The 25249-nt window shown below is 34.2% G+C and overlaps 4 protein-coding genes across 8 annotated transcripts; 3 read left to right on the top strand and 1 right to left on the bottom strand.

Moving 5' to 3' along the window:
- The first annotated feature begins 62 nt into the window (after positions 1 to 62).
- LOC123310814 (DNA polymerase alpha catalytic subunit) lies at positions 63 to 6575 on the top strand. The gene is made up of 9 exons (XM_044894481.1): positions 63 to 203; positions 260 to 457; positions 510 to 691; positions 744 to 1406; positions 1548 to 1712; positions 2659 to 2844; positions 2896 to 3280; positions 3384 to 5726; positions 6031 to 6575. Exons 1-9 carry the CDS (start codon positions 191 to 193, stop codon positions 6225 to 6227), a joined length of 4332 nt encoding a protein of 1443 aa, XP_044750416.1. The 5' UTR covers positions 63 to 190; the 3' UTR covers positions 6228 to 6575.
- An 869-nt stretch (positions 6576 to 7444) lies between these two features.
- LOC123311904 (60S ribosomal protein L8) lies at positions 7445 to 8868 on the top strand. Of its 2 annotated transcripts, none has more exons than XM_044896022.1 (4): positions 7445 to 7557; positions 7746 to 8045; positions 8130 to 8333; positions 8497 to 8868. In XM_044896022.1, the coding sequence occupies exons 2-4, from the start codon at positions 7751 to 7753 to the stop codon at positions 8769 to 8771; spliced, it is 774 nt and encodes a 257-aa protein (XP_044751957.1). In that variant the 5' UTR covers positions 7445 to 7557; positions 7746 to 7750; the 3' UTR covers positions 8772 to 8868. The 2 variants fall into 2 exon arrangements, with proteins under 2 accessions (XP_044751957.1, XP_044751958.1); XM_044896023.1 differs by lacking the exon at positions 7445 to 7557 and adding an exon at positions 7601 to 7625.
- Positions 8869 to 8978: 110 nt separating this feature from the next.
- On the bottom strand, positions 8979 to 12291 carry LOC123311903 (sodium channel protein Nach-like). Its single transcript, XM_044896021.1, has 9 exons — positions 11837 to 12291; positions 11430 to 11636; positions 10995 to 11309; positions 10541 to 10673; positions 10154 to 10433; positions 10026 to 10088; positions 9509 to 9695; positions 9306 to 9412; positions 8979 to 9253 (listed from the first exon to the last, which is right to left on the bottom strand). The coding sequence occupies exons 1-9, from the start codon at positions 12019 to 12021 to the stop codon at positions 9009 to 9011; spliced, it is 1722 nt and encodes a 573-aa protein (XP_044751956.1). The 5' UTR covers positions 12022 to 12291; the 3' UTR covers positions 8979 to 9008.
- A 405-nt stretch (positions 12292 to 12696) lies between these two features.
- Positions 12697 to 19245, top strand: LOC123311402 (TAR DNA-binding protein 43). 4 transcript variants are annotated; one of them, XR_006537485.1, is made up of 9 exons: positions 12698 to 13054; positions 13285 to 13454; positions 13515 to 13655; positions 13722 to 13929; positions 14041 to 14283; positions 14759 to 14956; positions 15122 to 15278; positions 17248 to 18660; positions 18979 to 19245. XR_006537485.1 is itself a non-coding variant. In XM_044895317.1 (8 exons), exons 1-8 carry the CDS (start codon positions 12811 to 12813, stop codon positions 19031 to 19033), a joined length of 1350 nt encoding a protein of 449 aa, XP_044751252.1. In that variant the 5' UTR covers positions 12697 to 12810; the 3' UTR covers positions 19034 to 19245. The 4 variants fall into 4 exon arrangements, 3 of the variants coding, with proteins under 3 accessions (XP_044751252.1, XP_044751250.1, XP_044751251.1); XM_044895317.1 differs by lacking the exon at positions 17248 to 18660 and having other exon boundaries at positions 12697 to 13054; positions 14041 to 14217; XM_044895315.1 differs by lacking the exon at positions 17248 to 18660.
- The last annotated feature ends 6004 nt before the right edge of the window (positions 19246 to 25249 follow it).

Below are 25249 nucleotides of genomic sequence, written 5' to 3'. Positions count from 1 at the left end.
TCTTTGGAAAATGGGTTTTTCAATCTACGAACGTCAATAATAGTTCAAATATTCTCGAATCAGTCAAATCAAATAATATTCCCGCCAAAATCAAGAAAAACGATAAATAAATATTCTTCGTTTAATTTTGCCTAATAAATTGTTTATACATCATCAAATTATCACTTTCAATAAAAACTGCATTCTTAGAATGGATGATACAGGTAATTGATACTGTAAAGCATGAAAATTTCAAGTAATATAAAATATAATTTTTAAGATGAAAGAAGACCAAAAAGACAAAAGAGAGATTCCTCATATAAGGCCAAGGCCTTTGAAAAATTCAAACAGGTGAAAAGTGGCGTTAAGAATAAGTATGAAATTGAAGAAGTTGATAATGTGTACGAAACAGTTGATGAGAAAGAATACCTTAAAACAGTGTTGGACAGACAAGCAGATGATTGGGTGGTGGATGATGGTGAGTTCATCAGTGATGGATTGATTATTTTAATGAAAATGCATTTATTCAGATGGCTCCGGATATTATGATGATGGACGTGAAATATTTGATGATGATTTAGATTCACAATCTATTGCCAATGCATCTTCCAAAAATAAAGGGGTTAAGAGGAAAAAAAAGGCTGTGTCAGATAATGTTCCGAAGGGGGACTTGAAACGAATGCTGTCTAAGATGCCAATTAAGAAAAAAGAGGTTCGGTTATAACATCTTATGCTAAAGTAATGTTTATTCCCAATACTTTCAGGAAGAGAAGGTCTCAGATGATGCTATGTTATCTGAACTACTGGGTGAAATTGTTGAAAATGGAGATGAGAGTATTAAACAGTCATCAGATGATAGTTCCCTTAAATCCCTTTTGAATAATAAAAAGGCTGAAAAAGATTATCTGAAAACATTTACGCCACCCCCCAGAAAAATTTTGATTAAAAAGAAAACACTGGAGAGAAAATCTCTTCCCTTGATATCAAGACCTATAAAACGGATTTTAGATGACGATGAAGATGAAATTGCCAAGGGGCAAAATATGGAAACTATAGATGAAGTTGTATCAGAGACAGAAAAAATTGCACAAACAATGGAAATTGATTATAAAAGCCAAAAAATTGAGGATAGTACCCAAGGTACGGCAGTAATTGAGGATAGCACTCAAGAAACTGCAGCTATTGAGGATACTAAGATAGAAATTGATGAAACTGAGAATTTTTTCAATGATGGTCTAGATTTTTCCCAGATAGACGAGTTTGAGTCGCAGCAAAATGAAACAATTGATGTAGAAGCAGTTGAAGATAATATACTTGCAAGTTTCTTAGACCAGCAGGACAATTTTCAATCATTAGACTCTAGCATTAATAGGAGTATTAACATTGATTCCTCGGATATACCTTTGGTAGAATTTGAAAATAAAAAAGTAAGCTTATTTCTAGCATTGAGAACCATTCAACAAAAATCAAATGTGAAGCATTTCATTCTTATTAATTCAGAAAATACAAATAACTAAATTTGCAAATTTAACTGTACCAAATATCTCCTGATTTTATATTTATTCTAGGTTTTCAGGTTTTTTTATTGGGATGCCTATGAGAATGCCTTTGTTCAACCTGGAGTAGTGTTTTTGTTTGGTAAAACATATTGTGAAAAAACAAAGTCTTATGCCAGTTGTTCCATAGTAGTTAAAAATGTGCAAAGGAAATTATTTGTCCTTCCAAGGCCCTATGTGAGTAATTATTGTCTCTCGAGGTATTTTCAGTTCCTATTGTAGCACACAGGCAAGCTCGTAGAGCTAGACCTCTACCTCCAGTCCCATCCTGCTCAAAAAGGGGATGATGTGGGAGGGGGAGTGATTCTTGAGTTTCTTCAGAACCATTTTTGGAGAACGAAAGGCTCCAAGTCTGACCCTGTCTGCTGCCAGGCAGTCACAGAGGATGTGCTCAATGGGGGCTACCGTTTTTTTGCTCACCAGTTGGCGCCTTTGTAGAGTGAGGTCCTGAACATAGACAAACTAATGCAAGATTTGTTTATCTACGATGACGGGGACTTGTCATTTCACAGATCATAATATTGGAGAAATTGAATATAGAAATATTTGGTTACTAATCAATATCTTGTTCGTCATGTGTGTAAGTCCCTTTCTGACAATGATTTGACTTCACTTCTTTTATAGCATTAAACACGTAATATCAATAAAAGTATTATAGATATATGGAGACCACAAACTTAATATTAATTACATAGTTGAGTCTATGATTTGGACCTCACGCTACACTAGCACATCTAGCGGCGAATTCACACGCGGTAGCCCTCATTGTTTCGTCCTCCTCTAAGCAGAGTCTGCAGAGCGGGTCATTTGAAATTGACACTGTGGTTGAATCGCGAATTTTGTGCAAAAAAAAACATTTCCTCTTTCATCACCTGAAAACCTGAAATTCGTTCAAGAAATCCTCATACCTGACAAGCAAGAATTTCTTATAAGAGGGCCGAAATTCCGTAAATCTCAAAAACTCTAAAATGGCTGGATTGATTCTGAATCAAAAGGCTTCGTCAAGCGTGAGATGAGCACCAACATATTCAGCATTTCACATCAATAGATTGAAAATTGCGAACTGTAGCGTGCCCAGAACAATATTTTTCACTATTAATGAAATAATACAATCATTTTTTAGATGCTAGATGATTCAGGTAATCAAACAGATCAACCTGTTACTCAAAAAGATGTGTATGAAGAATTCAATAACAAAGTCATGAAAGCATTACATGTAACTTGTTTCAAGTGTCGATTTGTCAATAAGAAAAATTGCTTTGCCCCAAACATCCCTGTTGAATCTGATTATATGGAGGTCAGATATTCTGTGAGTAATAAAAAAAAAAAATTATTAGTTTCTGATTTTGCTTCTTCACAGGCCAAAGATCCTCAAATTTCTATATTTGAGGGAAAAACTTTTTCTCATGTTTTCGGCGTGAACAGCAGCTATTTAGAGATATTTTTGCTTGAAAGAAAACTGAAGGGGCCCTGCTGGTTAGATGTACAAAATCCAATTCCAGTTACCAATCCTATTACTTGGTGTAAATTCGAAATTGATGTTGAAAAGTGTAATGACGTTACTCTAGCTAAAATGAACAAGCCTTTACCCCCACCACCACTTGTCATAGCTGCAGTTCACATGAGATTTGCTCCAAACCCAAAAAACCTGACTAATGAGATTGTGATGATATCTTGCCTTGTGCATAACTCGTATGCTTTAGATAAGGCAGCTCCAAATCCTCCTTTTCAAAGTGATTTTTGCGGTATGTACTTGAATTTCTACATCTATTTAGTCACTATAAAATTATTAGACCTTCTAATGACCGATGAATCTTCTGATATGCATTCTAACTGTTTTTTTTTTAGTTTTCACCACACCACAACATGTCTCGATGCCATCTGACATTTATAAAACCCTAAGCAATTTTAAGAGGACCAAAGTACAGAAAATGGACTCTGAAAAGGCCCTATTGAACTTTTTCATCAATCATTTCCAAAATATAGATCCAGATCTCATAGTAGGCCATGACTTACAAGGCTATCAATTCAGCGTTCTTGCTGACCGATTGTATACTAATAGTATAAAGAACTTCAGCAAACTGGGGAGATTGAAAAGGAGTAGTTTACATCAAAAAATAGAGCGTATTCTATTCACAGGAAGACTTGTTTGTGATATAAAAATATCAGCCAAAGAATCAATCAAATCTCGTGCATATGATTTGAATACCTTGTGTCAAACCGTTTTGAATTTTAGAGAAAGTCAGAGAGTGGACTTAGAGCCTGAGGATGTACCAAAAATGTTCAATAATAGTCAGAATATCCTCAAGTTGATTGTGTTGACAATGAACGATGCCACTTACATATTGCAAATGATGTATAATTTGAACACAATTCCTTTGGCATTACAAATAACAAACATAGCTGGTAATATTATGTCGAGAACCTTATGTGGAGGAAGATCAGAAAGGAATGAGTTTTTGTTATTGCATGCATTTAATGAGAAGGATTTTATTGTTCCTGAAAAAGTGATCAAAAATAAGGGTGAAGAAAAATCATCAAATTCAAAACGAAAACCAACCTATGCAGGAGGTTTAGTACTTGATCCCAAAGTAGGATTTTATGATAAACTAATTTTGCTTATGGACTTCAACTCGCTTTATCCCAGTATTATTCAAGAATACAACATTTGTTTCACAACTTTACCGGTTGACGGTGCTGATTTGACCCTGCCAGATAAAACGGTACCCATTGGCATATTACCTACTGAAATACGAAAACTGGTTGAAAGTCGACGAGAAGTCAAAAAATTGTTGAAAACTGTAGACAAAAAAAGTGATTTATATTTACAATATAATATTCGGCAAATGGCTTTGAAGTTAACAGCTAATAGTATGTATGGATGTTTAGGTTTTTCTAACTCCAGATTCTATGCCAAAAGCTTGGCGGCATTGGTAACACATAAAGGTAGAGAGATTTTAACAAATACAAGAGATCTAGTCCAAAAAATGTGTTTCGAAGTTGTGTACGGAGATACTGATAGTATAATGATAAACACAAATATAATCGATATAGATCAAGTAAATAAAATTGGCATCAAAATCAAACAAGAAGTTAACAAACTTTACCAGCAAGTTGAACTGGATATTGATGGTGTTTTTAAATATTTATTACTGCTGAAGAAAAAAAAATACGCCGCTGTTACCATAACAAAAACAGATGATGGAAAATTGAGAATTGAAAAGGAATATAAAGGTCTCGACATTGTTCGGCGAGATTGGTCGCAAATTGCTTGTGAAACAGGAAAAATTATTTTAGATCAAATTTTGAGCGATCTTTCACCAGATGAGAGAATAGCAAATATTCTAAACTACTTGAGAAAAATAAAAACAGATTTTGAAACTAACAAGATTCCTTTAAGTATGTTGGTTATAACCAAACAATTAACCAAAGATCCAAAATCTTACAACGATAAAAATTCCTTACCTCATGTTCAAGTTGCTTTACGATATAACAAACAGCTTGGTGGCCATTTTAGATCGGGGGACACAGTTCCTTATGTTGTTTGTAATGATGGCTCAAATAATTCAGCAGTTCAAAGAGCTTATCACCTGGACGAGTTGAAGAATTCTGAAAAATTAACAATCGATGTGAGGTACTATTTGTCTCAACAGATTCATCCTGTTGTCTCCCGTATATGTGAGCCCATCGAAGGTATTGACGCCTTTCAAATAGCAGACTGTTTAGGGCTTGATACTTCTTCATTCAAGAAACCAATCATTAGAACTGAAAATACTGCTGAATTGGTTGCAAAGCCAGAAATAAAATTCAAAAACGTTGATCATTTTATTTTTGAATGCTATGATTGTAAAAAGAAAAATATTGTTGATGGACCTCTTAGACAAGGGTTGATGGTCTTGGATAGGTGTTCTAATTGTGATGTTCGCCCAGTGACCTATTTATATTACATACAAAACCAACTTTCTTTAGCGATCAATAGATATATAAAGAAATATTATGTGAATACTATGATATGTGAGGATCCAGCTTGTGACAATGAAACAAACAGAATTCCATCAAGATTTGTTGGGAAATATCCAGTATGCACTCTTTGCAAAAGTGGAATTATGTACAAGAAATATACTGAAAGTGATTTATATTTTCAAATAAGTTACTTCAGACACATTTTTGATATCAGCAAGGTGAACAGAAGTAAGTAACAGTGCTTCAAATTCTAGTGTTACTCATAGAAATGTCTTAAAATTCCTTCATTGAAAGAAATGTTGATGTTTCTAGGAACTCATCATTTTTGCCAAATGCTTCAAATTTTCAAAATTAATGCTCAAAATTATTGGGTTGGACCTTTTAATGAAGAATTTATAGCTAAGTGATTCCCGGTCTTAAATACGCTCTTGAAAACTGTAGTATTCAGATTATTGATGGTTATTTAAGTATCGAACAAATAGCTTGATATGTGTTTTTATCTATTTTAATTTAAAAACTTGGTTGATTTCAGGAATGTTAACAGATGACCTTCTAGAGAACGGATATCATGTACTAAAAGAAACAGCTGAGAAGTATCTGAATCAATCTGGTTATTCTGTTGTGAATCTGACCGAGTTATTTTCTGGATTCATGATAAGAGATAGCCAACAGCCTAATAGAATTATTGATGATTTCCCAGATATTGTTGAAGACGAGGATGAAATATAAAAATCATATTCAAAATAAATTAAATCTAGTTTTATCTCTAATGAAATTGTCTTTAGTTAATTTTGGAGGAGCCAAAATGTTTTTAAACAGGAGATGACGTTCTTTCCAAGTATTTTAATAGTTGTAATCATTTGGTAAGAATAAGTTTTCAGTGAAAGAACTTCAACTCCTTTTTACAAGTATTCAATAGATTTCATAACACTCATAAAAAAAATGTATTCATAGTCCTAATTCAAAATGTTTTGTTTTTATGATAGAATGAAAATTATTGAAATGTACATTTTTATGTTTACCAAATTATGTAATATTCTTAAGGCAAATAAAAGTTTTTAAAATGTTTTTGTGAAATTGAATCGTTTTACTTCAAAATGCTGTGGTACATGAGCATACATTCCATTTTTTTCTGCTTTCAAAGATAAACAATACCTCTAGCACTAGTTATCATTGATTTAGAAATTCGAATAATATTCATTGGATATGTAACTAACTTTTTTTTATAAATATTTGTTTTGAATTCCTTTTATAGCTTTTTTTAATTGTTCAATGCGAATCACGACAATATTATACGATAATTATTGATATTTTCTGGACAACAAACCTTTTCTTTTCAATTATTCTATCAATAATGTGATAAGTAAGGCATTGTAATGAAAATTCTCCGAATCTTTCCTATTTCATCATTTATGTTGGTGTAAGCAAGGAAAAAATAAGAAAATATTTTGGAAATGAAATAAAGGTGGCGCAAATCTTCGGATTATTTAGTGTGAAGTATAGATATTTCAAAAGAGATCTAAACAAATAATACACTACTTTTCACCATAAACTTGTTTTCTGAAAGTAATTCAAATTTGAAAATATCGAAATCAGAGACAGTCTGATCGAAATCGAATTGTCTATGATATGAAGTACGTCAGGTATGGACAGGATTTTTCTGGACTTCCCTCAACATCTGAAACTACCTCCGATCTGAGGAAACTACAAAAAATGAGATTTGTAACACAATAAAAAAGATCCCTGTATCTATCGATGTTAGCGCTATCTAGCGTGAAACACTGGAAACTTTCACAGGATGTAATTTTAAAATAATAGTTAGTAATTGTTAATATCTTCGCGATAAATTCAATTTTCATTTAGGATCATTAAAACTTCTGCATTTATTTTATAAATTATAAACACTCACAGCTTGAAATGTGCAGTAATGTTGCAGTCCAATAAAGTTTGGTAGACATAGAATTATTATCGATATTCTATGATCATAAATTTTCACTACTTGTCATACGTCTTCTGTCTCCTTCAAATTCTTTGCTGCTTGCACTTGGATTCAAGAAAGGTGGGTAGAAAATTAATTCATCTCGTATCTCCAAAATTTTTTACAATCTGTTGTTATTTCACTATTTGGTGAGAAAGTGCTACCTTTCTTTTTCATCTTTGTATAATATTTTTGTGGTGTTCAAAACTGTAACACCAAAATTTGTAATACTTGAACACATTGTTTATGTTGATTAATATTCGTTTTAGGAATCATGGGTCGTGTAATTCGTGCCCAGCGTAAAGGTGCGGGGTCAGTTTTCAAATCCCACACGAAGAAGAGGAAAGGAGCACCCAAGCTCCGTAACCTCGATTTTGCCGAAAGACATGGTTTCATCAAGGGTGTTGTTAAAGATATCATCCACGATCCAGGAAGAGGAGCCCCTCTGGCAGTTGTAAATTTCAGAGATCCTTACAAATTCCAAACGCGTAAGGAACTTTTCATTGCTCCTGAGGGAATGTACACTGGTCAATCAGTGTATTGTGGAAAGAAAGCACAACTTCAGATTGGTATGTTTTCATCTCGTTCTATTTTCTTCAGCTGGGTACTTCTTGATGAAATATACTTCTGATGAATCAATTTTAACATTATAGGAAATGTTATGCCAGTTGGTTCTATGCCAGAAGGTACAATCATCTGTAATTTGGAAGAAAAGACTGGTGACAGGGGCCGATTAGCTAGGGCTTCTGGAAATTATGCTACTGTTGTAGCCCATAACAATGACACCAAGAAAACTAGGGTCAAGTTGCCCTCTGGTGCTAAAAAGGTTATACCATCTAACAACAGAGCTATGGTTGGTGAGTAAATTGTTGTCTTATGAAAGTGAATGTTTGCATTTTATTATGATGAATTCTTTTTATGATATTTCATGATATATTTGAAGAGGCTCTTACTGATTTCTGTTGAAATGTTATCATTATTATGTAAAGTTATTTCGTTCCTTAATCTGGTCTTTTACAGGTATCGTTGCTGGTGGTGGTAGGATAGACAAACCTATCCTTAAGGCTGGTCGTGCCTACCACAAATATAAGGTTAAGCGTAACTGCTGGCCTAAGGTTCGTGGTGTTGCTATGAACCCAGTTGAGCATCCCCATGGTGGTGGTAACCATCAACACATTGGTAAAGCTTCCACAGTTAAGAGAGGAACATCTGCTGGTCGTAAAGTTGGTCTCATTGCTGCCAGGAGGACTGGTAGGATTCGTGGTGGTAAAGGAGATACTAAGAAGGATGATTAGATGTGTTAAGAAGTATTTTTGGCAGCAGTTATCTTTATATTTCATTTGTAATGTATATTTTTTCTGACTTCAGTGAAATATAGAGTATACTGTTATATTTTCTGTGTTTTTTCTTTCATTTCAACTGTATTTTCAGCACAAATTGAGCTAATTTGAAATGCTATTTTCAAACCTATATTTTTTACATATTACATTATTATTATTTTGGAACCACACAGTTGAAAATATGCAGATATTTCAATGCAAAAACCATTGGGGAGATTCATCTCTTTGTTGTATAAACTCCCAATTTCTGGAATGCCTTGATCTGAGAGGGTTCTCAAAAGCAGCTGATATTTTTACACTTTCCTTCATGTTGTTCTTTTCTGGTTTAATTTTTTTTATTGCATCTGATAGCAGCTTGAATGCAAAAAAGTAGACAAATTCGATTACTGAAATAAAGCTAAACCCCACGAAAAGTCCAAGAATTCCCCCATAGAAGGCTGAAAAAGAAACAGTATCATAATCCTTATAGGTTTTTTTTACAAAGATTACCCAAATAGGTTTGCCAACTATGGGAAACATTTCTTCTATTTCGGGTCCCAACCAGATCGTTGAAGTATATCCTGATGACACTATGGTTGATAAGCTGTAAGGCCCCACTAGAAGATTTGATTTTGATGTAAAGCAAATTGGTATAATTTAATACTTAAGCGTCATATGATGAATTACAAATCTGGTGCGAGAAATATACTCACTACAAATTTCTTTGATTATTATTTGAATATTTCCTACTTAACACTCCTTGGGAAGCTTCAAAGACATAGTCTACAAACTCGCAGTCAGGTAAGCAATTGCAGGGGTAGTTTTGCATTTTCCAGTTGTAATCAAGGGTTTGGTTGTTAGCCTTCAATTTTTCTCCAGGCATGGAACTTTTGACAAGAGCTATAATTTCAAATTTATTTTTTTGTACATTTCATACTATGGGAAAATTGTGAAGTGATGCCTTAACAAATTTCCGGTTGATATTTCACCAGGTTCATATGAAAAACTTTGTTCTATCCGGCCGGGACTCGAACTCGCAACTCTTTGATATCAGGTTAAGTCCTCTGGTAGCTCAGTAAGAGTACTAGACCATCAATCAAAGGGTACGGGCTCGAGCCCCGCCAGGATAAGTATTTTTTCAGAACTCATCAATTTGTCAGCACGCCGTTAATGATCGATCCTTGAATGTAATAATCACGGTTATCAAACTCTCTCGTCTTTATAAAATACCTTTGTTTTTTTGGAGACAATCTAAATCGGTTACTGAACAGAGTCTGGGAAGTTGGTGATGACCTGAAATTTCAACTGATAACTATATTTTGCACTTGATCAATCGAAATTAAAAAGAGACTGATTACCATTTTCATTGATATAGATCACTGGTAGACAGCCACAAAGCTTCAGGATAAGGTTCATTCTGCATTCAGTCAAGCAGTTTTGATATGAATAATATTTGAAATTTTTCAGTGGAAATTCATCTCTGAAATAACATTGTCTCTGCTGGGCACTCAATGCCTTTATGTCAGGCATAGCGTGAGTTAATGTTGGATTTATACCAATGAAAGCCATAAGTTTCATGCCAACCAGATATGACTGCAAGCTCCAATCTGGATAGTTGTATGATGAATGAATCAACACCTGCGAGCATTCGATCTAATCATGATTCAAAATACATTTCAATGCTTGGAAATTAATTTTGTCCAATTCCATGCATGGCCATGACGAAATCCTGAAAAATCTCTTACCTTTATTCCATAAGCAAGTGATTCAGTTGCAAAGTAGTCATCTGCATCTATGTCTACAATGGCTTCGAAGGAAGTTTGAAATCCACATGCCGATACATGTCGCGGTTTCTTCGGAGCTTTAGCGGGATATGAACTAGGGAAGTGAACTCTGAATCAATTTCCTTTCGTACAGTTGAAAAAAGTATATACATATACCGGCTCTCCGGCTCAATATGAATTTTTCCAGGGTTAACAATTTCGATTTTTGAATATCATGAATAATAAAAGAAACCCAATGAAGCTATGGGCCTTTTATTTTTATTGTCTGCTAATCACTATATAGAGATCAAGAAGGGAATATAAGTATGTAAGAGATCTATAATCTCCCAACCAAATAATGGGTGTTGAGATTAGAATCTCAATCTCTGCATCTTAGTGTAGATGCAGGCATTTCTATATCATACTGGCGACTTACCCTTTAAAAACATGGCCCTTTGGAGCAAAGTAATTGAAGGCACAACAATGTCCTTCAGATGTGATAATCTTCTCAAATATAGTATCACAACGCCGTTCTTCTTCTTTCCACTTACACTTGATCAGGATATCCTTACAAGATGGTGATATCGCCCTCAACAAATTCGACAAATTTACCTTATTGCTATCCAGTACTTCGATAAGCTGGATAAGTTTACCATTATCCCCACTATCGATTTCATTGTTGAAATAAAGAAGGCTCAATAGAACGAATAGATTTGCAATTTCCGAAGAGGTATGATTAAGTTTGTTCGGTCTGAAAAATTAATTAGACTTTATGTATACCCCTCTTACTTTTCCTGAAATGTTGAGCTCATTGGTGAGCCTCTATTTACAGGTAAAGGTTGGAATGTTTCATGAAAATTCCAAAACTTACAGCAGTTGCGCCTGTTCTAATGCCCTCTTTCTGGAAATTTTATTGAAGCTGCAGAGTGTTACTGCGGGAAAAGGGTAATTCCATATAGGATGATGAATGGTATCAGTGACTAAGGTGGTAGGGTTTTCTTCAAAAGAACTTTTTGATAGTAGTAAGAGTACCACAGCAGTTACAAAGCTAGCGAAAACAACAATAATCCAAAAAACCCTGTAAATAGAACAATAAAACATAATAAGATGGTTTACAGTGTTTATAATCTTTTATAATGATTTAAGCAGAACTTTGATATTCCTACGGGCTAACGCGCCGTAATCCCATGGGCTAACAACAACAGCAACTTTTGAAACTCTTTATTTTTGTGTTTCTTTTAATTATTTTTTTTTTCTGATTCAAAGGTCCATATTTACCTTTCCAAAAGGATTCTTTTCGGCAAAACTATGAATTTGTAACCGTGTAGGCCGGTGTTCAGACAGAATTGTTTTGCCCAAAATTTGAACAATTTCATGTTTATTTCTCTCATAAACAATTTGGTGCGCTTCAGTATTTGTGGATATTTACTAGAAAATGTTGTCGCTCGTTGCCTGACCTCCATTTAAATCAGGGATTGGGACAGTTTGTGTACCCTGCGTGTGTTTATTTTGTTCAAGTGAGTGTAAATTATTCATGTAACATCCGGTACATGTTTCCCACCGTTTAACAAAGGGTTGCCCATTGAATGTACGATTTGATAAATTGGATATGGGAATTCCAATAACATATTAACGTTCGACAATCACGTTGAGTAACAGTTTTGCCATGTTTGATACCGGAGCAAATAACTAATAAAATGGGCAGTATATGAATTAATGAATAATTTATTTGGGTTGTTTCGCCACATATTTCAGTTGGGAAATTGAACTTTTTATGTATTTTGCTGATTTGACTTGATCCTGAGGCTTGATCGATTACTATGATATTTTTTACGGAAAATTTTAATATATTGCAAGCTACACTTGGGAAAATGTACTATACGAAAAAATGAGCCGAATGAGGAAATGAATGAAGACTGCTGTTTTTTTGGAAGCAAATAATTAATATTCGCCATCTGTTGGGGTTTCGACCAACAACTTATCCAATGTTGCTACTAAAGTGAAGGTTTCTTCCACAAACGCTACCACAGAACATCAAATATCTACGTTTCCTATCTTTCCAACTGTTCCTGTTTCTCTCAATACATCAAAGATGTCTCTGTTCATATTTTCTTTTCTATGATTACTTACTTGACATCCGACTAAAAATAATCTTCATTTCCAGTTGACGTTTCTATTAACTTTTAATGCGAGTTCGGGAAAAACTAATTAGCTCCGATATTTTACTTTCTGACTATCTAAAATAGATAATAATGTCTGTAGATTACTTACAAGTTGCAGAGGACGAAGGTGAAGAACCCATAGAGTTACCATTAGAGGATGATGGTACCCTTCTACTCAGCACCTTGTCAGCTCAATTTCCCGGTTCCTCAGGTTTAAAATTTCGAAATCCCGACACCAAAGCAATTCGTGGAGTGAGATTGAGCGAAGGCCGTTTACATCCTCCCCACGATGATGGTTGGGGCTCTACAATTTTTCACTGCGTTTTTCCAAAAGGTAACATCTGCCGCTATTATTAGTGTGATTTCATAACCCAAAAACAGCTGTAATGATCTAATTTATATTCCAATTCATACTTCTTTTGAAATTGTTGAAAATTTCATCATTAGGCTTTTGAGCAGTATTGGTAACCTATAAATAGTTTTCCTTTGCTCTAGTTACTCAACATGCGACTTAAAATGAATTATAAATGAAAAACTATTGTACATTTCTTCAAATTCTTGCAGAAAATAAAAGGAAATCCGATGATAACCTGGAGAATTCAACAGCCAAAACAAAAAGAATGGAAACAAAATTGAGATGTACAGATTTGATTGTTCTTGGGTTACCTTGGAAAACTACGGAACAAAACCTCAGAGAATATTTTGAAACATTTGGTGAAGTTTTAATGGCTCAGGTTTGTTTTTTCAAATTCGCTTACATTACTGAAATTCTGTCAAAATTAATTTTTCTTCAGGTGAAAAAAGATACAAAGACAGGACAGTCGAAAGGCTTTGGTTTCATCAGATTTGGTTCATACGAGTCACAAATGAGAGTTTTAGCCCAGAGACATATGATAGATGGTAGATGGTGTGATGTAAAAGTCCCGAATTCAAAGGTAATAATTCAGTTACATTATATCGATGGAATTTTATATTTATTTTTATTTTGCAATCAATTTTAGGAAGGATTGATTCAGCAAGTACCATGTAAAGTTTTTGTGGGCAGGTGTACTGAAGATATGACTTCTGATGATTTAAAAGAATACTTTAGCAAGTTTGGTGAAGTTACAGATGTATTCATACCCAGGCCATTCAGAGCTTTCAGTTTTGTAACTTTCCTAGATCCTGAAGTGGCACAGAGTCTTTGTGGGGAAGACCACATAATTAAAGGTGAGCCACTTGATTCCCCTAAAAAACCCTGCTTTGGCATTCTTTCTTTTATAAAACGTAAGACTTGTGTGTATTAAATCTGACTTTTCTACTTTGAATCTTGTTTTCCAGGTGTCTCTGTTCATGTATCGAATGCTGCACCAAAGTCCGAGAATAGAACTTCAAATTTTGCAAACAATGGACCTAGAGGTGGTCCACATGGAAATAACAGAGATATGAGAGGACCAGAGGGACCGAATATGTACCAGCAAAATAGGTATAATAATCCAAATGCTGGCCCGAACCAAGGTAATTGGGGTAACCAGGGTGGTGGACCACGAGCAAACATTGATATGCCTAATCTGCAAGCATTAGGTGAGAAAAGATCCGAGGCAATTTATGGATATTCTTCATCTATGCTGAAGAATTATTTTATAGGCTATACTAAACTAATAAGAAGTTATGTAACTTCGGGCTCGCAGAAGATCGTTTTAATATTTTACTGTTGAGGGTTTTCCACACATAACACACTAAATTCATATCTTCAGTATTCACTATTTTGAAGAAAAATGTTTAAATATGACAATTTTTATGTCAAATTACTACTCTTTTCATGTGTAATTGAGGAGTTTTTCATTCAACCTCTACAAGGATGGACTAACCTCCGTGTGGCCTAGAGGATGCATGACAAATTCCTGCCCAAGCATTTTTCTACAGAATAATAAATATCAAAGATATCAATTTTGTGTTACTTTTTCTCAGTCTATGTATTTGCTATGTTATGAAAGGTTGTGAATTCTCATAAAACCTGTGGTCAGTATGTCAGAAATGTCAACTTCAAATTTCTCAGGGATAAATGGTCAAGGTCAAGGGAGTAACTCCCAAAGTGTGAACCCCCTTGGATTGGGCCTGAATTTGGGTCTGCCTATGAATCCAGCGCTTGTTGCAGCTGCTTTGAATCAAGCTGGGTGGGGTCTGATTGGTAATCTCCAGAACCAAGAGCCAAACTTCAATCAAGGCTTCAATAGTGGACCAAATAACTCGAGTGGTATGTAGTTTAAATTTGTTTTCTGTATTCTGGTACTTTGTAAAAGGTTCTTAGGAAAAGAAAAATTTGCAAAAGATCTTGGGATTGATTTGATTTTGAATCTATTCTTCCACAATACTATTCAGTATGAGAATCTTCGAAAGAGTTTAATTTTGATTTATTTAGGGGGCAACCAAGGAGGTAACCCAAACCAAGGACCAAACAATCAGAATCCAGGATTTCTCAATTGGATGAATCAAGGACCTGGTGGTCAGCAGAGTCAGGATGGTCCCCAGTGGTCGAGGAATTCGAATCAACCGCCTTCCGACAAGGCATTCCTCAAGTATGATTAATTTGTTTTTGATTCTCGAAACTAATTAGTCTAGTCCAAAAGTTTTCTCTTGTCCACGGATCTTCTAAAGGCCAACATTCAATTCAATGATGGTGGCCTTAATTGAGTCAATATTATATGCTGATTAGCTGTTGTGAATAATTGAGACTAAAATAGATCAAGCAAATTCTTCAGAATTAATCTGAGCCAGGTTGCATTCATTTGTGGCGATCATTTGTAACCTCAGTCATTTTCGTAGTCACCAACTTCCGTTTAGTCTTTAGCATTTTAGCAAAGATGATTTTTGGTGCGTTGAATAATTTTTCTTTAAGCATACAGTTTCGATTTTTCACTTTGAGGCTCATGAAAGATCTTGAGGAAAATAATGGATTTGTTGAATTTTTTCACCAGTTTATCATGGTTATTGGAAATTACGCTAGTTTATTCTTGTTAAAATATCTTCCTTATAGTAAAAATCTCCTTACCTACTTCCATTCCGAGTTAAAGACAGAACTTTATGATGAAAGCAGGAATATTAACCCAAATTCGCATTTATTTTTTGATAGATGATAATTGTATCAACTTTTTTACAAAACTCGAGTGCTGATCAGTTTTCTGATCAAGGTGTTTGACATTTTGATTTTTTTCCTGAGGCTCGAATAATTACTGCAGTATATATTTTTGAATTAACATGTTTATAAGAGTTCGGATGAAATTGTTGGCGTCAGTAGAATTATTCTATACGTGAAGCTATCGTCAGTATTTTGGATTTGGAAATCAATCATCTTTGTATGGAAAATTGGATCACAATATGAAAATTGATAGATTCTGGACCATTTTTCATTCCAGTTAGGAAAACTAAAATTAGATGAGTTGAAACATAACCCTCCTTTTGGCGCAGTTAGGTAAAAATTTTATATAGAGCATACTCGATGATAAAAAAAAAAAAATATCAGCATGAAAAATTCTTCCCCATTTGTCTATCATCTCGAAATCTGTGAGTTGATTTGGCTCAGAATTTTTATTCCAAATTTAAATACATTGAGTGTATGTGAAGTAGTATAAATTATTTCCAATTTCTATATAGGTACGAGAGACGCAACTGGTGACGATGCAACAGCTGTTAGTATTTCATTCTGACGAAATTATCCCTGGCTACATTTTGTAGACCCATCCAGTTTGGAAATTGTTGAAATTGATCCTTTTATTTTCTTTAACATTAAGTTAGCCGCAGTACCTTTTAAAGATCCCAGAAATCATTAAGAAGTAATCAGATTTTGAATAGATCTCGTTTTGGAGATTTAACAGGGTATTTTAATTGAGCCTGTGAGACTCCTGGAACTGCAGAATTATTTTCTCATCATCATTAAAATTAAAAATATTTCTCCTCAACGTACTTTATATTATTATTAATTTTTCCAAGATCTATGGATCTATGGATTTTGACTGAAAAATGGCTTTTGGTTAAATTTCCTAAATTTTTGGGTAAGTTGTAGATTCTGACTTCCCCAGCAATATTTTTAGGGATGGAAAGTAAAACTTTTGTCCAAGAATTTGTAACAATTTAGAGAATTAAAAAACACCCGGTGCTCCGAAAACTATTCATACGATTTATTTTGCCAAAAATTCAGGAAATTCGGCCAAAAGCTGTTTTCCATTCGAGTGGAGAGTCCTTCAGATGAAGTGAGCCTTTTTCTAAAATTGGTGGATAATTCTATTCAAGGGTCATACCGATCCTTTTTATCTGCCTTTACCAGTGTATTCCAAAATTGTTTAGTTCTAGTCTATCAAAAAACTAATTATATTAAGTGAATGGGGCATATCAATTGGTGCGAAATGAGGTGGGAAAATGTTTCTTTACAGTTCCTCAGACAATTTACAAATCTTCAAACTCAAATACCTTGTATATAGCAGATCTATTTCTGGTGAATTGAACGCTTATCTCAACATTTGAGAATTTAAAAATTGTTTCACCTTTTAGAAGTGGAAGATTGTCAAGAGAGAGAGGTGATGTAATTTCACTGGTATAAATGATGGTGGTTTGTTCTATGGATTTTGTCTTTATGTGGAAAGAGAGTTGTTATTTTAGTTTATCGTGTGTACTGGTAAGCGGACTTTATAGATAATCATGTGTTAGCACATCTGCATATTATTATGAAGAAAAGTTGAATTATGTGTTAAGAGCCTTTGTGAAGATGACTTCAAAATAAAAATGCTGAAATGTAATTGATATATGGAATGTGAATTGTATGAGAGGTAATATAATGTGTGATGTGAACTGGTTTTTCATTGAATTAGTTTTTATAGTATTAGCTAGTAGTTATTCTTGAAGGAAAGAATATTTTCCTGTGAATTCTTATGCATATATGGGTAACTGATACTGATCAAATGAACAAGGAGATCCAAGAGCATTCCTGCATCGGAGAATTATCATATTTCAAGCCTATTTAATATTTAAATCAATGAGGAATGCTGGATGATCTGAATTCTTCAGTCTTAATATTGATATTTGAAAGTATAAATAAAAGTTGGAAGAATGAATCTGGTAATGATTAGTTGCTGTTATCAGGGTGTATTCTTGAGATTTTACCCTTGAAATTCAATTCTTAACTCGCTAAAAATATTAGGGATTCTTGGCTGAAAAGGATTACTCCTTTTAAAGTTTTCCATTGAATTACTTGTAGTAACATCTGCTCTCCAAAAATGATTAAGATATTTATCAATCAATTTTGATCATCTGAACCTTTAATGACATATTTAATTTTTTTGCAAGAAAAGAAACTACATTTTCTTATCAGTGAAAGAGAAGTAGGGTCCATCAGCTGCTCCAAATATTATACAGGGTGTTTTAATCGAAATGTCCGCTAGGAGTATATATTTAGAGAACCAAATGAGGTTTTTTCAGAAAATTTGTGGAATATAATGAATAGTCTTGAATTGTTATAACTTTTTATTGACAAAAGTTAAAGTGTTGAGAATAGTACTAACATCGTAGAATACTTTTTAGTATTTGAAATAACGAAGTTTTAACATATTACAGTGTAACACACTCATTTTTGATCATAATCTCATTTGATTATTTAGATACTCCTAGTGGCTCCATGAATGGAACACCCTGTATGTGCTCATTTGATATCTCAATTGCGCAGTTTGAGTTGAGATGTCATAGGAGCACAAACAATACTAATATAGGAAGGAAATTAGAAATATTTTGCTAACTGGAAATTCTATTCTGTATGAAACTGATTGATGTAGATAGATTCTATCATTGTGTGTGAGAACCCGATTGGTGATGAAATGTATGAGAAGAGGAGAGAGAAATTTCGTAGTAACTTGATCTGAAGTCTGCTTAAGAAGCTGTAGATTGTGAATGGAGATGCATTTCATCGTTTCAGTAAGTTGATTGAATCATTTCATTGCATTTTCTTTGGAATTATTATTTTGACCTCGAGGCTACAATTAATTGCGATCATTAGAAATTTTTTGTTTTTTTGGACTGACAGGGACCGTCTGAGATGGGATATCAATATGGAGGTTCTTCTGATTTCTGCCCTCATGTGGAACTAGATTATCATCAAATTATTGACTTCTCAGTGTACAAAAACTTGACTTCTAAAAAAATTTCGAATCCTAGCATATTTTTCAACAAAATTGATTCTGATGTTTTTCTTCAAACTGTGTTTAGAATTTCCTGAATTCTCGTTCTTTTTAGATGCGAGTATTCTACAGATCAACAAAGACATGAGTTTTCGGATTTTCCCCGATGAAAAAAGTTATTCATATTTGATGAGAACGAGAGTTATCAAGGGTGGAAAGATTGAAACAGATGTCTGAAGATTATGGTTTATCCGAAGGAGGGGTAAGAGATAACCTTGAATATGGAAAGTTTCCAAGAAGCAATAAACACAAATAAGTGAATTCTGTATCACAAGATAAGAGAATATGTAATTTCTCGGCAAATAAAGAGAATGTCAGTACATACATATGATTTTTTTTGTTTCATTAGAAATTTTTCCTTGTATCACTCCCAAATTCTGTTTCCTTAAAAATTTGTAGTGATTTTTCAATTTACCATTCACTCAAATAATATAGGGCGCTTCACGCAAAGTGCCCACTAGAAGTACATATCTAGACAACATAATGAAATTTTTTCTAAAAATTCGTGGATCATTCATATTGAATGGCTAGCATCCATTTAACTAAAATATTCTCGTAGTAGTTCCCTATACCCAAATGTCAAGGTTCTGGATATATCAATTCTTTTGTCCCGAGTCTCATCTAATGGTTTATTAAAATACAGTATCTGAAAAAAAATTAAATTTCCGTGTTTGATTACCATTATTAGTTAGAGTCGATTTTGAACTTCCCCAAGAAAAATTATGTGGGTAATATCTTTGGTTGAAAGTTATAACAACATTTAGGACTATCTTAACGGAAATTTCAAAATTATAAAAGCATGTCGTTGCTGAGCATTGCGTCATCATGGGAACTCGATAAAGAATTCTTTATTTGTCCATCTGTTGGATATTAACCGAACCTTTCTTAAATATGTCGGTAGTGCTATCTAGTGTCCAGATTGTGAATTTTCGCCTATAAAGATTTCTTCTTGAAAACTCTAAGCAGAATTCTGTAAGCAGATTGCGGAAAAGAAATTTTTATAAGTATAGCTTCACCTTTCGAACACTAGATGGCGAAACGGATATATTTGGGGAAGGTTCGAATAATATCCTATAGATGGACCAGATTAGGATTTTACGAGGAGAAAAATGGAAAATCTAGCAAACAAAACAATTAGAGAAGATATCTGTGATGAAAAATTAACTCATAAACAAATAAATATGAGTTGTATCAAATGATTTACGGTTTATTGGTTTTCAGTTTCCATAATTATTTCCTAGTGGTCTTTCTTGAAAATCCTGGCTTCCAAGGCAAATTATTCTCTTTCTCGTGAAATTGAAGGAATCCTGGTTTCTCGATTATTTTTAGATTGACAAAATATTTCCACTTTGCACGTTGATCTCCTTGAAATTATTCGTTTCTATTATTATTTCTATTATTATTTTCTGTCAGACCAAAAATTCACTTTTTGAGTGGCCGAATTTCAAGAAAAATTTTGTCTTCGTGTTTGAGGTATTTTGTACTTGAAATATTCCAGCTTGAAAAAAAATGATCACTGAGGAGTACAATTAGTCATTTCAGAATTGAATTTACTTCTCTCATGTTAGCTTTAATTATTATTATTATTAAGGGGATTCAAAACATTTTTCTCAAAAGTTAAATATTTCATTGGACTTTCAATGGTGTTTTGCTGCATTTCGGTCATTCAGAACGATTGAACCTTATCTACCGATTATACGAAGAATAATTGATGCATCCTGCTAAATCCCATATCCCCCGTTCACGTGAATAAGCAGCAGTTTTTTCTATAGCTGCGTTGCGGTAATTCAGACCATTCAAGTTCCGAAGCTTGGAAATATCTTCCGTATCGAATACCCATTGGATGATTTTCGAAGCTGAAAAAAACGTCCCGAAGCCATAAATTCCGTTTATGTCTCTGTTCCATTTTCAACAAGGACCCTGTTTCCAAATGAACATTTCAAAACTACTTTAAGCTTGAAATAGTTCCCGTTGCCTCATAATTTGTGTGGCAGCAGCTTGTACCACTCGTATTTAATAGGGTTACCCGCGCTCAGAAGTGCCATATATTCGGCAGGGTGAGGTTTTCTGACAAAATCATTAGTTAGGTCGCGTAGAGGAATCGAGCTTTGCTAAATGGCTGAGTGCTATATGATGAGAATTCCTGCGGAATGAAGCGAAAGAGAATGTATTTTCAATGGAAATATGGCGCGGGAGTGAAAAAATTTTGGAGTTATACAGTGTTTGGTGACCAATAAGGCACACCTGGGTGGTACACAGGGTTTCCTGATTAACTTGATCATATTTCAGAATTCTAGAGGTCGAATGGTGGAAAATGCTTCGTATTTACCTACTGCACCTCTGGGGAAATTATCAAGAACATGTACTTTGCAGTTGTTCGTCAAAATTTGGCAAAGTGAAATGATATCCTTCATGCAAGGGTTTTTGGGTACATCAAATTGTTTGATGATAAAACATTTACTAGTGGTGAAGATATATGTGAATTGATAAGTCATTTTTGTAATCAATTCTAGCCCAAACCCTTTTCCGGCAGTCACGTGAGGAAAAGTATCTTTCTGCAGAGTTTCTGTGAAATAACCACCTCTTTCTCGATTAAGTTTCAGTATCTCTAAACTCTTGTAATTCTCCACTTGACCAACTTCCTCCGATAATATGCAAAACAACAAACAAGGTGATTTGCATATTGTTCCCATCCAATAGCAGATAATTCCTTCCAGCTCACACACAAGTTTCCTGATACACATCATAATCAAGATGTAACTATCAGGAAGTTTCTATCCGCCAAAGGATCAGGGGAATCTGGAAACTAAACTTGGCGAAGTCGATTTAAAAGTTCATCAGATACACCTAGTTAAGTTTCAGCGTGCCAACATTATTGTGAAATGCGTCTCATCATGAAGATGAACGAAGATCTGAAGATGGCAACTACCCACTGCTGATGAACTTTGTTGTTTTGAGGACGCAGCGTAATTTCATTATTCACATACTTGACGTGATAAATGTTGACGAGCTAGGACTCTAATTACTAATTGACTTGGTGGATATTGAAATTTCACGAGAAGGAAAGAGATCCTCCAGGCACATGTTCTTCTATCATTGTATAAGGTCCTTATACAATGCTTCTACTATGAGATTAACTGAATAACGAATAAGGAATGCATTTTGTGCGTTACTTTTTACTCACTCTGTATATTGAAAATCCTGACTGCAATAATTATTTTTAAGCTACAGTTAAACATGGGAAACTGAATTCTTTCTTTATATTTTTTTACCCGAATATATTCTACGTTTTCGCAGCCAATTCCCTTATTTTATCTTATGAGTTTTTCCGATGAGAAGAAAAACGTGAATATGATTATCCACCTCTGTTTTAATCTCGTTCAACCCCCAAAAACTGTCCGTGTAATCGATAAAAAAAAGTGAAAAATAACTATATGCATTGGGGCTATGAAAATTACCCAGCATCTCGGTAAAATATTCAAACTTTGCAACATAAATCTGCATGAATGCATGCTAATGGTTGGTAAATATTAATATTTATCGTGCAAGTACAGAACGTGGGCAAAATTCGTACCTATCCCTAATATGGAAAATATCGTGAGCTACGTGACTACGTGTAGCTTCATAGCTTTCTTGTGCTCACAACACTGGCAACAAGCGTGTGCCAACATTTAGACATGCCATTACAAGGCAGGTTATTAGTGCAGGATTGCAACAAATTGAATGTTCTTTGCTAATTGGATTCCGTCAACCGAAAGAATTTGGTGGAAAGTCGACACAGTTGATGGCTCGTAGTGGAAGCTGAAAATGTGATTAGATTTTCTTCATTTGCTTTTGGGAGAGTTCGGTATTCTCGGTGAGGTTTGTGCCTTCTGCGAACGCTTTTTTTATACATACAATTTCACTTTGTGGACAAAAAACTCACCTACATTACTACGATTGATAGTTATTTCGAAGGAAGTGGCATTCTAGTTATGGGTTCAGGGGTCATAAGACGCAAGCAGTGTAATACTCCAAGTTGGCAATAATTTTTCCGCATTTTTCTGCGAAGAAACTGTACCGAAGGAGTAATTTACGATTCTACCTCTCTTTTCAAACTATAACTGTAACTAGGTATACGATTCTAAATATACCAAGATTGACCAGAGATCCCAAAATTTTTTTCCAGCATCCAACTGTTTTTATCTTTATTGTAAGTTTATTTGAACATCCAATTTCAAACCTTTGTAATAATGGGTTCTCAAATAAAACCAGAAGAAGTCATAAGTGAATTTCAATCCTGCTTAACTACAGGGTGAGTCAACAGTGCTAAATCAGTCGATAACTTATAAAAATTTTGGTCAGACTTTTCAAGAATTCAATAAAAATTTCATACATTTATCTCGAATTGTTTTCAAGATGTGATGTCCAGTTAAAACCATAACTTCTATGTTATTTTTCGAAAATAGTGGCCAGTCGAGCAGCTGTCTCACCCTGTATATTCACGATCTTCCTAGATATCTTAATCTCGTATTTTCTCATGGTTCTTAACTTGAAAACATTTTATAACATTAGATAAAGAGTTTCAAATGCCTGCCAATACCCTTTGTTCCATATTTCACATCACATCTACTAGCTTTTGTATCAACCAGGAAGATTTGTCGAAATGAATGCTCTCAAGTTGTTTCGCTTTCTCGATTATTCCCATCACGTACAGATTCCCTCTGAAGTGCTGACCATTGAAGTAGAAACTGTTTTTCTTCAGTTCATTGAGTAGCTTGATGGTCCAAATAGCTTCACAGTCACATATTAAAAAAGTCAGGTAGGTTCTTCTCAATATATTGACGTCAGCGATAAAATTAATATTTTTCGAATATTTGTCCATCTTTCAGCTAACAGAGTTAAGGACAAGACACCTTGGGAACATTTTCGAACTGATTATAGTAATTGTAGTCCTTACAAAAAAAAAGGCTGATTTTCAGTAGGTCTTTAAAAATACCTACCGAAGATATTCGATTCAAAACGTATAGTGTGATATACCAAAGATGTGTTGATTTTTTCACACCACTCATCTATTTTTTCTGCATCTGAAACTGAGAAGTGTTCAAAATATAGGCTGTTGTATGACCTGTTTAATTCTCATATTAAGCCGCAAGCTTGAATGAACGTAAAGAAGCACAGAGGCCATGAATAATAGGAAAAATAATAGTAGTTAAACTCAGGTTACATAATTACCGTGACCAAGTACCCTAAACCTGAATGTGATACACGAAATTGCTGCGCAGTGCCTCCCTAACATTATTCGGGCATTAAAATAATGAAAGGGGGATTGAAATTTGCATATTTAGTTGTCAACTGGGAATTTTCGAATAACAGTATAATTGAAATTTATTATTTGTTCCACCACCCAGAATGCAAATATTTATTCAACCACTTTCACCACAACCGCAGCTCCATAAAATACGCGGGGGAAATGAATAAATTCATTGAAATAAAAAAATGAGGCATATATTGAGTTTGGCTCAGCAAGGAGAGGAAATAATTCAATTCGTGACTCTTCCCTCCGGTTTTACTTGTGTTTTCCGTTTGTTTTTTCATCTGATTTCCATATTCAACAAATTCATCTGATGAATTCATCTTTTTCGACGAATAAATAAGGGGATGAATGGAATGTATTGTCACATTTTCTGGGTTTGGGGATTTACATACTAAGTGAACTATTCTGCTTCCAAAGCTGCAATATTACGTTCCGAAATAACAACTAGGAAATGGAAAAACTGATAAAAATCTTTTGATTAAAACCAGGGTCGTAGCAAACAATTTTTTGTACCATACTCAACGCCATCAGAAGTGTTACTCCTGGAAGGAATAATTTCTTCAACACGGCAACAAAATTACCATATTAAACATGCCAACGTTTTATTTTTGATACCTACTTCTAATGACGTCGTATAGTAGACTTTCAGAAGAATATTTCTCTCAAGTGCAACCGTTGGGTCTTGACGAATTTTCAACTGAACCCAACTTTTTTCAAATTTTTGGAATTTCATCTTTCGAGTAGTTTATCTTCCAGGAAAATCATCGTAGATCTACTAAATGTGATACATATTCTGAAAGAGCAATTCTTCTAGTAATAAATCTGAGAATTTCACATCACATCACATTGGCACAACCGTTCAGACTTGAGAAAGTTTTAACTGAACCCAACTTTTTGGGTATTTTTCGAAGGTCATCCTTAGAGTAATTTATCTTCCAGGAAAATTATCCTAGATCTGAACGTGATACATATTCTGAAAGAGCAACTCTTCTAGTTAAGAATCTGAGAATTTTATTTATCACGGCACAAC

This window comes from Coccinella septempunctata, chromosome 4 (genome assembly GCF_907165205.1).
Source record: "Coccinella septempunctata chromosome 4, icCocSept1.1, whole genome shotgun sequence".
Taxonomy (NCBI): domain Eukaryota; kingdom Metazoa; phylum Arthropoda; class Insecta; order Coleoptera; family Coccinellidae; genus Coccinella; species Coccinella septempunctata.
This window is presented reverse-complemented; position numbering and strand designations above follow the sequence as displayed.